Source organism: Phocoena sinus, chromosome 10, assembly GCF_008692025.1.
Source record: "Phocoena sinus isolate mPhoSin1 chromosome 10, mPhoSin1.pri, whole genome shotgun sequence".
NCBI classification, from domain to species: domain Eukaryota; kingdom Metazoa; phylum Chordata; class Mammalia; order Artiodactyla; family Phocoenidae; genus Phocoena; species Phocoena sinus.
The window spans coordinates 62,569,605-62,582,551 of NC_045772.1; the positions used below are offsets into that span (position 1 = coordinate 62,569,605).

The window sequence follows — 12,947 nt, forward strand, 5'->3', positions numbered from 1 at the left end:
TCTCACTCACCACCTTCTGTGTGCCAGGCCCTGGGCTAAGGGCTTTCCACACCTTATCCCATTTATTCCTCCATACATGTAGAAGGGTGTGACTGCTGCTTTCAGAGAGATGGAGGGTAGAGGCCATTGTAAAATAGCCATTATAATAAGAGGGGGTGGTGTGTGCACCCAGGTCACCGTCTTTGAAAAGACTGAGAACATATTAAAGGAAAATAGACAGATGTCCTGCCGTTTACAGTGTGTTGCAGTTGCCCTGAACTTTTTCGGGCAAAGGGCTAGATAGCAGATATTTTAGGTTTTGCCAGCTACAAAAAATAACCCTTTCAAAATGTAAAAACCATTCTTTGCCAGAACCTTAGAAAGCCAGGCCAACTTTGGCCCACAGGCCACAGTCTGCCAACCCCTGAGCTAGAGGGCAGGTGCTTGAAAGTGTATCCATTGTTTGATGCCCAGCTGGGTTTGCCTTCCCCTCACGCACCCACCCTGCCCCTCCCTCTCCAGATTGCCTGTTGGTGTTGTTAGAGACCACAGACGTCTCAGCTAAACCGAGCTGGGGAGTGACTTTTAGAGTAGCCTCTGCTTCCGGATTATCTGTGCCATTGCTTTCCTATACTGGTCAGGAAACTGAAGGGTCAACAAAATATATATACCAGGGATGGAGGGAAGCAGAGTTTGGGGATACGGTGAGCAGAGATAAAAGGGAAGGCTTACAACTACTGAGCCTGCGCGTCTGGAGCCTGCGCTCCACAACGAGAGGCCGCGACAGTGAGAAGCCCGCGCACCGCGATGAAGAGTGGGCCCTGCTCGCTGCAACTAGCGAAAGCCCTCGCATAGAAACGAAGACCCAACACAGCCAAAAATAAATAAATAAATAAATGTTTTAAAAAAAAAAAAAAAAAAAGGGAAGGCTTTCTACCCATGCACATGCCCAAATCCTAAGAAATGCTGCCCAGAGCCTCAGCAGGGAGGGCTCGGGTGGGCCACGGGAAGGAATCCCATGGTCCTGAACACAGCCAGCCGCTCTGTGTCCTTTAGAAGGGGCAGAGGGGAAAGGAGAAGGCAGGAGAGAGAAAAGAAATTAGAACTCCCTATAGACCCTTTGCTTGATTCATAGATGTCTTTTGTTTGAGATGTACATCAACAAAACCCCCTTCCCCCAAGCTGGGGGCCAGGCACACAGTGGCACAGTCAGGGACGGGGCACCTGGCCCCCACCCATCACTGACGTCCCCCGCTCTGATGTCCGAGGACCATACAACTGGAAGACAAAGCTCCAGTGTTTGAGGAATTAATTTGCTCCCTGGTCCAAATGCCCTGGTGGTGTACAGGGCTTGCCTGAGGTACTTGCATAGTACCCATCAGGAGGCCTGCAGGCAGCACCCTCCCTTCCTCCATTCCCAAAGTCAACGGGAGGCCAGGAGGAGAGGTGAGGGCCCAGGGGACCCTAAGAAGCAGGCCAGGAAATGCAGAGTGTTTCCAGAGGTTGCCTGTTGGTTGTGGGTCTGCAGCGAAGTTCCCCGTGTAGGATTTATCCTCAGAGATAATTTGTCAGTGGCTTCTTGGTCAGAGGGACCTCTCAAAGCCAAGAGACAGGCCCAGGTCGGGGAAACCCTGAAGAAGTAGCAGGTTAGGGACTTCCCCGGTGGCGCAGTGGTTAAGAATCCACCTGCCAATGCAGGGGACACGGGTTCAATCCCTGGTCCAGGAAGATCCCACATGCCGCGGAGCAACTAAGCCTGTGCGCCACAACTACTGAGCCTGCGCTCTAGAGCCCGCGAGCCACAACTACTGAGCCCATGTGCCACAACTGCTGAAGCCCGTGCACCTAGAGCCCGTGCTCCAAATCAAAAGAAGCCACCGCAATGAGAAGCCCCACGCACTGCCACAAAGAGTAGCCCCCGCTCGTCACAACTAGAGAAAGCCCGCACACAGCAACGAAGACCCAATGCAGCCAAAAACAAATAAATAAATAAAATTATTTTTTAAAAAAGGAAGCAGCAGGTTAGTTCCAGAATGCTCACCTAGGATCCCAGGACTCTCTGAGGCTTTCCTGGCCTTACTTGGGCTGGCTTAGAACCCCTGGGAGAGGCCACAACCAGTGACAGAAAGCTTGCCTGAGCTTGAGGGTTTCCCAACCGAAATTCCTTCCAGAAAGTGGCTGCAGGAGCCAACTTCAGGGTGACAACAACAGCCATAGGGTAACGCCAAGGTCCTGGGTAATAGCCTTGACCAGTCAGTCCAGTGCACACTGATTGAGCCCCTGCTGTGTGTGAAGCACCTTGACCGGTTCCGGGCTGACAGAGAAGGTTTCTGCATGGTTGTACCACATGGAACCACCCATTGAGGCAGCAAAGCCCCATCCAAGCCAGCCTGGCATGGCACAGAGGCCAACAGCCAACGATCTCTGTGCGCTCCTGCCCTGTCTGCCACCCCCGCCTTCAGCCCTTAGCCCAGCCCCTCTCATGAGCAACGTGGTATCTAAGTTCTAGATGTTTTTGTCAATTAATCTAAACATGGGTCTGTGCCTCCCTGCCTTTGTCTGAAAGCCAGAATCTTCTTGTAGCCCCCAAATGCTCCCTGCAGTTCAAGTAGAGCTTAATTTCACCTCACTTCCTACTCTGTTTCTGGGAGCACCGATGTCCAAAAACAATTTCACATAGCTTCTGATAACCGAGTATCTACTGTGCTTTAGGAACTTTGCTGCCAAAAAGCAAACGATCGTGGCTTTTCCCTCAGCTACTACACTGAGCTCTCAAGAGGACAAGATCTGTCTCTCTTTACTCTGTACGGCTAACACGTAGCACAGGCCCTGGAAGCCCGTGTGTGACACATCCTTGGTTGAATGAATGAGTGAATGAATGCCTTTTAGAAGAGAGTAATGATAATTACATCTCTCCTCAACCTGATCTTAGAAGGTGAAGAGAACATAATAAAAGCTCAATAAACATTTGCTAAGTGCATAAGCTAGTGGAAGAGGGGCTGCATATCCCAGGTGAGAGGAGAGGAGGAGGGAGGGAGTTTAGGAGGCGTCATCGGTGAGTTCACAGCTTTCCACGCCAGGTTCTGGCCCCTCTTCCCCCCAGAAGATGCACATGCTTCTCCCTCTGTCTCTCCAGATCCCCGACGTTTGCTGGTGGCCTCTTCTCCATCTCCAAGTCCTACTTTGAGCACATCGGTACCTATGATAATCAGATGGAGATCTGGGGAGGGGAGAACGTGGAAATGTCCTTCCGGGTGAGAGTGAAGAGGGCTTCGCGGGGGAACCACAACGTCCCAGGGGACGGCCTGAGAACCTGTCTCTTAGGCAGTGCCAGGGATATCAGTTCTTCAGCTGAACTTGGAAGGGTGGCTGTTTCCCGTCATGGCTCCACCTTCCCTCTGCCCCCTCCCTGTCCACGGCAGCAGGGGCTTGGGAGTCGGATTGGACAACTTGAGAACAAATTACTGGGCAGAACTCCTCAGAGGGAAGGGGTAATAGAGGTAATAGGAACCAGACATCTGGGGACTGGTGACATCTTTCATGATGTCTGTTGGAAAAGGGTTAGGGTGAAGGTGGAACAGGTCAGTAAGCAGTCACTATCCTTTTTCTGGAAAAATCAGGCTCTGCTTTCCAGGTCAGAGACCTCATGCCTTGGTAGCCTTAGGAGTTTCCCTCCCTCTCTGTTCAGCAAGCCCTTCATAACCGTAGGAGAAGATGATGGCCAAATTCTGGTGGGCCCCAGAACTGAGGGATTTCAGGAATAAGGAAAATCAGGATTAGGTTGGAAGAAGGGCTTGCCTCTCCATGAAATCTACACAGATCCCCATCCAGTGGAGAGTAATTAACAAGCGAATGAGCTTGTTTATGAAGTCACCTCTCACAGTGCTTGGCACATACAAGCACATCATTGATACCTGCTGTTACTATGGCTATGATTATGTGTTTCTGTTGCTGCTACACTAAAATGAATCACCACATACCTCCCAATCTAAAAACCTGAAAAAAGGAGAAGACACAGGTGGAAGGGATGTCGTAATCCAGCGCTCTGACAGAGGAGGGTCACCAGCTCAGTCACCATAACTCCCATGGTTCTGATCCTAGGCTCGTCCGTGAGCCTCTGACCTCTGTTCAGTCTCTCTGCAAGGAAGCTAGTGTGATAAAGGTCCAGGTGATCACAGCTGTTAATTAATGAATTGATGCTTCGATTAAGTCACAAGTTGATCTCGATTTGGAGGAGCTTGAGTTTCCAGTAACACCTGCATGAGCTGATAAAATCACATTTCCAGGTCAAAAAGCCAGGGGGGGCTTCCCTGGTGGCACAGTGGTTGAGAGTCCGCCTGCCGATGCAGGGGACGCGGGTTCGTGCCCCGGTCCGGGAAGATCCCACGTGCTGCGGAGCGGCTGGGCCCGTGAGCCATGGCCGCTGAGCCTGCGCGTCCGGAGCCTGTGCTCCGCAACAGGAGAGGCCCGCGTACTGCAAAAAAAAAAAAAAAAAAAAAAGCCAGGTGGCCAGAGCTCACAGTAGTAGATGTACATAAAATTCGCCAACTGGCTTTTCTCCAAAGTGGGCCCTGGTAACCCTCAGGACCCTGCAAATTCCTGTTTGCTTTAATCAGAGTGAACCAACATCAGAGAGCCAGAGATTGTGTAGTTATGGCCTGGGAAGAAGCCTGGTCAGTGTCTTTTTTTTCCAGCGAGAGGGCGCAGTGCAGCATTTCCCTGAGTCCGTGGACCTGGGGTCTGGCACCCTGGGAATGGAACAGAGCTGCTTGCCGGAGGAGGTTTTCCCACCCACCCCCTGAAAACCCCATCCCATATCCTCTTACGGCAGGTGTGGCAGTGCGGGGGCCAACTGGAGATCATCCCCTGCTCTGTGGTCGGCCACGTGTTCCGTACCAAGAGCCCTCACACCTTCCCCAAGGGCATCAGTGTCATTGCTCGTAACCAAGTGCGCCTGGCTGAGGTCTGGATGGATAGCTACAAGGAGATCTTCTACAGGAGGAATCTGCAGGCAGCAAAGATGGCCCGAGAGGTGAGGGGGAGGGTGCTCAGGAGGTGTTTAGATGAATAGAAGGGCAGAATCCCAGCCCCTGGTCAAGAGCTTAATTACGACAGAGACCCACCCATCTCCACCACCTGGTGCCTTTACGCCTCAGACCTTGGGAGCTAGAGCCCGGGTTCTACTTTGGAGGCTAGAGCATGAGGAGAGGAGGCTTTGTTGTCCCTGCCTGGAGAGCCCCAGTATCTTTTAGGAGGGGAGGGAGAAAAGATTTGGAGGAAGAACCTCTTACGGGAAGAATGGCTTTACTCTGAGAAACTAGGAATTGAGGACTGGGAGAAAAGTGGGAGTTCACAGGAGATGGGGGTGGTGGTATGGGTGTGGGTCCCAAAGCCGAGGCAGGGGCGTTGGGATCAGATGTGGGGCCCAACTGGTCCTGAGCAGGAATGAACAGGAGACCCACTCTGGGAGAAAGTAGCCCCAGAAACTCTGGGCTGCTTCCACCCAGACAAGAAGGTCAAGGCTGATGGAACTGACCCTGAGGGGGCTGGCTCGGTTGACAGAAATCCTTCGGGGACATTTCGGAGCGACTGCAGCTGAGGGAACGACTGAACTGTCGCAACTTTTCTTGGTTCCTGCACAACATCTACCCAGAGATGTTTGTTCCTGACCTGAAGCCCACCTTCTATGGAGCTGTGAGTCTTGAGAACCAATGTGCCCGCCCATCATCACAGAACCCCCGGGAGAAAAGTTCAGGACCACTTACCCCGCAGCTGGATGACAAACAACTGATTTTTACTCTCCACGCTCCCTTATCCGGGAGGAGGACCGAGAGGCCACCCTAGAGCTAGCTAAAAACCTTAGAAGGAGGAAACAACCCCTAAGCAGCGGTTCTCAAATACTCACAGGCCTCAGAATCACCAGGAAGGTCTGTTAAGACGCAGGCTGTTAATTCAGGAGGACTGGGTTGGGGCCTGAAAATTTGCGTTTCTAACAAGCCTTCAGGTGATGCTGACGGTCTGGGGATCACACTTTGAGAACCACTGCTCTTAAGGACATTCCCATATGCCGAGGGCTTCTCCCAGGGACCTGGCAGGTTGCCCACCCTGACCTTGCCCAACCCCTGGGCTCTGCACCTCACTTTACTATTCACTTCAGGCGTCTGCCTTAATGAGCCGAGGAGGAAAGTCACAGAGGAAAAATCCAGCCGTGCGCATTTATTCCAGGTGGATCCCACACCACTCACCGAAAAATTCCTAACTGTGCTCCCCTGGTTCCCCTCTCTGCTCCACGTTCTGTAGCTCAAGAACCTCGGCATGGATCACTGCCTCGATGTGGGAGAGAATAACAATGGAGGAAAGCCCCTCATCATGTACACCTGCCATGGCCTTGGCGGCAACCAGGTACAGAGCCCAGCCCGAGGCGAGCCTGTCTCTGGGGCATCTTCTCTCTTCACAGGCCCCCTTCCTCCGCTCATAATCGTCCTTTCCTGAGGACTAGGGTAGGGGAGATCCAGAGAGGGGGGGAGATACCAGCCCTGCCCCCAGTCTGAGGGGGAATGCATGATACCGACAGACAAGGTCTTAAGTGTGGACCAGGGGCATCCAGAGAGGAGTGGGCAGCAGTGCTGGCTGCTAGAGAGGGGCTGGGGGGGGGAGGATTGGTTTTTGGTTTGTTTTTTTTTTTCCCACACTCCCCACCCCGGCAGGGAAGGATTGTTCATCAGAGGAGGCTTCCTGGAGGATGCCAGCTGCTGAGTGATGTTTTAGGGTGACTGTGGAAAATTTTTGAGCCCCTCGGCTACACTCAACTTCTATCTTCAATGCCTTCCCTACCCAGAAGGTACCACTATGATCCTAGCACCCATCAGTGACCCCAAAACAACCACCTACTGACATCTCACAGCTACCTGGCATCCTGGGAATTTCCCCCATGCCCTACAATGCCCAGCTCTTCCCTGAGGAATAACTAATAACCTCCCTGGACCCAGCCCCTCAATCTACCCTGAATGCCCAGCATTTGGTAAGTAAGAGGCACTTGAAACAGAGCTGAGGGCTTCCCTGGTGGCACAGTGGTTGGGAGTCTGCCTGCCGATGCAGGGGACACGGGTTCGTGCCCCGGTCTGGGAAGATCCCACATGCCGCGGAGCGGCTGGGCCCATGAGCCATGGTCGCTGAGCCTGCGCGTCCGGAGCCTGTGCTCCGCAGTGGGAGAGGCCGCGGCAGTGGGAGGCCCGCATACCACAAAAAAAAAAATAAACAAAAAACAGCTGAAACAAGGAAAGGAGTGGCATGGGCCACTGAACAGGATGCCAACAGGATGTTCAAATGAAGACAAAGTCACTGGAGCGATTTCCTGTACCGCTGGCCCCGTGGTGATTTTAGGTGGCACACTGATGAACATTTTATCGATAGTAATCTATTAGCAAAAAAGAACTAGCACGTGATTTCACCAATAATGCTTTAAATGAGGCTAATTTTTTTTTTTTACCTTTTTTTTTTTGGTCACGGCTTACAGCATGTGGGATCTTAGTTCCCCGACCAGGGATAGAACCCGTGCCCCCTGCAGTGGGAGCGTGGAGTCCTGACCACTGGACCGCCAGGGAAGTCCCTAAGTTACGTTTTTAACTAAAGAAAAAACATTTAGTAACTATTATCTGTCATTCCAGTATCACCCAGATGCGGTGGCACATGAATTACTAAAGTCTTAGCACCTACTCACTTTCCTCCCCAGGAGGCCATCTGTGGTTGGCATCTCAAGGCAGTTGGCTTTGGAAGGTGGTGGGCAAACTCTCTGCCTGCCCCTTAGGACCTCCTCTTATCTTGTGTTCTAGTACTTTGAATACACAACCCAGAGGGACCTTCGCCACAACATTGCAAAGCAGCTGTGTCTCTATGCCGGTGCTGACACTCTGGGCCTTAGGGGCTGCCACTTCACTGGCAAGAACAGCCAGGTGCCCGAGGGTGAGGAATGGAAATTCACCCAGGTGAGTCAGCGGCCCAGAAAGCTCAGAATCAAGAGCCTGAGACCACAACTGCCCCCTCCCTTCCTCCTGCCTCTTCTGCCTGAGATACTACGGGGTGGATCCGGACAATGTACAATAGAAAGTATGGGGAATGTGCGCTTGGTCACAGGCAGGGTTCTCAGGGCTTAAGTAAGGTTTGGTGATGGCTGGTTCTGCGTGATACAAAGATGGGGTCGGGGTTATGGTCCAGGACCAGCTCTGTCATAGCTCACGTATTTTTAGGCTGAGCACAAGTAGATGAAGTTGAAGAGTCACTTGTGGTTCCTGCCTGGCCTCTGTGTGCTGGGCGCAAGGCTGTGCACTCACATACATTGGTTCGATTAATCTTCCAAGTAGGTGGTGTCCCCATCACTAGAGATGGGCCAGCCGAAGCTCAGCAAGTTTGTGACTGGCCCAAGACCCTTCACTAGTAAATGGTAGGCCTGGGGTTCTGATCTAGATAAATCTGACTCGAAAGCATGGGTTCTTTCCATTACACCACACTGCCTCGGGATAAATGATGTAACTTCTACAGGATTGGGCCCAAACCAGCAGCCCCCAGTGAGCCTCCACACCCCACTCCACCCCAATCCCCAGTCCTTGGCTTAGGGAAAGAGAAGCCTAACCTTGGAGCTACGGGGAAGGGAGGAGTCTGAACATGGTCAAAGGCAGAAGGCGCGGGTGGGCAGCAGTGGCCCAGGTCTTTGAGACTGGCCGTCTGGAGTGGGGGGTGGTCCTGAAAGCCTTTTTCAGTTAGCCCATGGTCCTGCCTTCCTCTGTTCCAGCCATTCATGCTAAAGCTGGGGGTGGAGAATTGGTACCACGCACAGGTGGAAATTCAGGCATGCATCCCGTCAGAGTATCTGGCATCCAAGGAAAGGAATTTGGAAGTGCCCTCTCTGTGCCTCATTGGGCTTCCTTTGCCTTTTGTCTACTGACCCCTATTTCATTGCCCCCTAGTAGCACTGTCAGAGGTCTGAGGCCCAGGCTGACCGTTTGCCGTGTCATCTTTTTAGGATCAACTCATCAGGAACTCAGGATCTGGTACCTGCCTGACATCCAAGGACAAAAAGCCAGCCATGGCCACCTGCAATCCCAGTGATCCCTACCAGCACTGGCTGTTCATCTAGGCCCTGGATCACCCCACTGTGGGAGATCCCACAAGCCTCTTAGGAAACAGGATTTGGGGGAACCTGATGTTTGAGAACTTGATCATCAGTTCCCTGTCGGCCTTAAAGATGGATTTCAAACTCGATGCAAATCAAGGCAGGACCTTCCTACTCCTTGCAACAACATTGGGCCCATTTTCTTTCCTCCATGTTGGTGGAAGAGACCGTTAGAACACATGATACGTTACCTAGAGCTCTCCTTCTGCCCTAGAAACAGACTTGCAAAGCAGAGGAGGCAGCTGGGCTAGAGCCCAGGGCGGCAATGCTGATTTCAAGAAAAGTACCTCTGCAGCCACGTCCTGAATCCCTGATCATCTAGAACACCCACAGAATCCAGTGAAACGGTATATTCTACCAGAGGGCTTAGAGGTCTAAGAGTCTCCCTTGCTAACATTACCTGAAGCTTCTTGACAGGAATCCTTTATCTTATTTCATCTGCACGATAGTCCCGTGAAAAAGACAGGAACCACCGTGCCCATTTTATAGACAAGAACGCTGAGGCAGAGAGAAATAAAGGAGCTGGTCTGTATCCTGAACCTGGGCTCCTCCCACCACACCACAAGAACACTAGGCAACTAGCCATCAGCTCCCCGCTCGCTCTTCCCTCCAGGCTGATCATTTCTGGCTGGCTCGTCTCCATAAAGCCTAGAGCAGTGCAGCCAGGTAGCTGTGAGGGAGACCATATTTAGGAATCCCGAGATGTTCGGTTTTGAAAGAAAATTTGTGGAGCCAGTGATTCTCAGGTTTAAGTCCCAGAACCTTTTTTCAGTGCTCCATGTATAATGTAGTTCAGAAGCAAAATAGCCACGGATGAAAATGAGGGTGGGTGAGGGCATTGCCCACCAGCCCCTGAACTTTTCTAAAAGCCTGCAAGCACAATTTGAAAATCATCGTTTTAGTCCAGCCCTATCATTTTCATATTATGAAACCAAGGCCAGATAAGTGAAGTTATTTGCCCCAGGCCACACAACCACGTATCGGCAGCCCTGAGGCTAGGACCCAGATAAGGCTAACAAGAGCCCTGGGAAGTTTGAAGAAGCCGGGACAGCAGGTAGTGTGGAGCACGACTGCGTGACGCCTCGTCTGCGGTTCTCGCGTGAACTCCCCGCACAGGGCAGACCTGCCGTGCGTGTCAGCTCTTCCCCAAGCAAGTTGGACCCCACCACGCATGGCTGCTTTGCCTGAAGTAGAGAGCCCAGCTGCCCAGAGGACTCATTCCTTCTTGGAGGGCTTCCTACTTGAGTAGCAGGCTGTCTTCTTGGACATCACCACATGAGGGTGCCGTGGGACCACAGCTGCCTCTGCTTCCCACGCAGCTCCCCGCCGCAGGAAGTCTCCTAGGTCCCATGGGGTAGCCCAGCCAGAGGGAGAGGAGAGAGTGGCCAGGACGTGTCCTGGAGTGGGGAAAGGGAAAAGTTCTTTCCCAGAAAGAGAAGAGAATTGCACGTGAGATCCCACTGGAAATAAAGGTTTTATGGCATTGGTAAAGGAAGTTTGCGCTGGGTTCCTCCTCCCCTGCTATGCCCCTTAGCTGATCCGTTTGGAGGATCAGTTGATTCAAGCTGTGAAGAATCACACACACCTGAAAAGTTCTGTCACAGCCACTGTCTCGTCTCCACATATCCTCTGGCCCCCCGATTTAGCCTACACGCTGTGTCAAGCACATGTAGACATGAGGAGATAGTAAGGCTCTTCCCCCATGGAACTCACACTTCAGCTGGGAAAACAGAGAGGTAAGCAAGTCATGCCAAGCCTGGAGATGTTCAGAGATGTGCTACATGACTTAGAACAATTCCTTCCATTTAGGGAAGCCTCACAAAGTTGGTGACATTTGACCTTAGACCTCAAAGGATGGATCCTCAGGTAGGAAGAGCTCAGTAAGCAAAGGTCTCAAGTGTGAGAAAAGTCGCAGAGGGACAACAGTACAAGTGGATGCAGGGAACCAGGAGGACTGAAGGGTGGGGGCGCAGTGAATGTAGAAGCTAGAAGGTCAGGACCACACTATGGCTTTCATGAGCCCTAGGCACTTGTGCCTTCATTAAAAAAGTGGTAAAGAGTATGTTTTACAACTGCATTGATACAACAACGAATATAATCCAGGATGATTGTATTCTCATTTTAGAAGAAACTGAAACATTTTTGTGGGCCTAAAAAGTATTGTGGGAGCTTCCCTGGTGGCGCAGTGGTTGAGAGTCCACCTACCGATGCAGGGGACACGGGTTCGTGCCCCGGTCCGGGAAGATCCCACATGCCGCAGAGCAGCTGGGCCCGTGAGCCATGGCCGCTGAGCCTGCGCGTCCGGAGCCTGTGCTCCGCAATGGGTGAGGCCACAACAGTGAGAGGCCTGCGTACCGCAAAAAAAAAAAAAAAAAAAAAAGTATTGTGGGCCTCAGGCACTGTACCTGCTGTGCTTACTGGGTTAGTTGGCCCTGTAGAACAGTGGCTTGGGGCCCAACTGAAAAGACTTTGAATATGCTAATAAGTCCAGTAAATCCTAGGGAGCCTTAGTCCTTCACTCCAATCTTAGCCCTACTCTTGGTTGCATTCAACATCCAAACATTTACCAGGCACTGTTTGTTTGCTATGTATCCTAATATCGCTCGTACTCTCCATAGCATCACTCAGGAGCTCTCCAGCCCAATCTCACGATGCGTGCCCAACTGAGGAGCCCTGCTGTGGTGCTCAGTTTCCTCACCCCGACCACACAGCAGCAGAGCATCTCGCAAGGGCCGTCAGCTAAGGGTAACCCACGGGGACTGAGAGATGCAGCAGGTTTGGGGCTGAAGGGAGGACTAGGGAAGAGAGGTGCTCAAGAAGAGGGAGAGGGCACGAACAGGGAGGTGGGAGGACTCAAGAAACCAGCTTCCTGGCCTCCCCTTAGCCGAGGCTGGCCTTGCCCTAACCCCACATCTGCACTATTAAAATCCACCCCTCTGACCATTCTCAGGCTAACCTAAAACCTTAAGTCCTGCTTTAGATCTTTTTTATTTATTTATTTATTTTTGGTTGCGTCGGGTCTTCGTTGCTGTGCGCGGACTTTCTCTAGTTGTGGAGCGCGGGGGCTACTCTTCGTTGTGGTGCGCGGGCTTCTTGTTGCAGTGGCTTCTCGTTGCAGAGCGCGGGCTCTAGGCGTGCAGGCTTCAGGAGTTGTGACTCACGGGCTCAGTAGTTGTGACTCACAGGCTTAGTTGATCCGCAGCATGTGGGATCTTCCCAGACCAGGGCTCGAACCCGTGTCCCCTGCATTGGCAGGTGGATTTTTAACCACTGCGCCACCAGGGACGCCCAAGTCTTGTTTAAAATCTTGATGCTAACTAGCCCTGTGTTACTATCTCCTGGCTCCAGGAACCCCTCTCCCCTTAGCACTGTGTGGCTCATCTCCTCTGGGGATCTATTACCCACTTGAAGAGGATTGGCACCATTGCCAAAAATAGATAAATGTCCCGGAATATATTCTTATTTTTAATTACAAAAATAAGGGACTTCCCTGGCAGTCCAGCGGTTAAGACTCCTCACCTCCAATGCAGGGGACACGGGTTAGATCCCTGGTTGGGGAACTGAGATCCTGCAAGCCATGCGATATGGCCGAAAAATTACGAAAAAAGAAAAAGTGAAATTGATCCTCACGACACTGCCATACCCGTTGATTCATTCTCTAGAAGTAATAACTTCTAGAAAAGTAATAATTTCCAGGTATAAACTTTCTATACCCTTTTTCTATGAATATACATAATATATAAAGACACACACACAGAGTACCATATTGTTTGAAACTTGATGTCTTCATTTAATATAC

General features: G+C 51.7%; 1 protein-coding gene across 1 annotated transcript in view; it reads left to right on the plus strand.

The window, feature by feature from the left end:
* The window catches only part of GALNT6 (polypeptide N-acetylgalactosaminyltransferase 6), a 35,285-nt gene extending 24,658 nt beyond the window's left edge, over positions 1-10,627 (plus strand). Inside the window, exons 7-12 of the mRNA XM_032644898.1 lie at positions 3,116-3,233; positions 4,811-5,011; positions 5,542-5,673; positions 6,280-6,381; positions 7,812-7,964; positions 8,999-10,627. Coding sequence (XP_032500789.1) covers positions 3,116-3,233; positions 4,811-5,011; positions 5,542-5,673; positions 6,280-6,381; positions 7,812-7,964; positions 8,999-9,112 — 820 coding nt within the window. The 3' untranslated portion in view covers positions 9,113-10,627. The remainder of the gene's footprint in view (positions 1-3,115; positions 3,234-4,810; positions 5,012-5,541; positions 5,674-6,279; positions 6,382-7,811; positions 7,965-8,998) is intronic.
* The last annotated feature ends 2,320 nt before the right edge of the window (positions 10,628-12,947 follow it).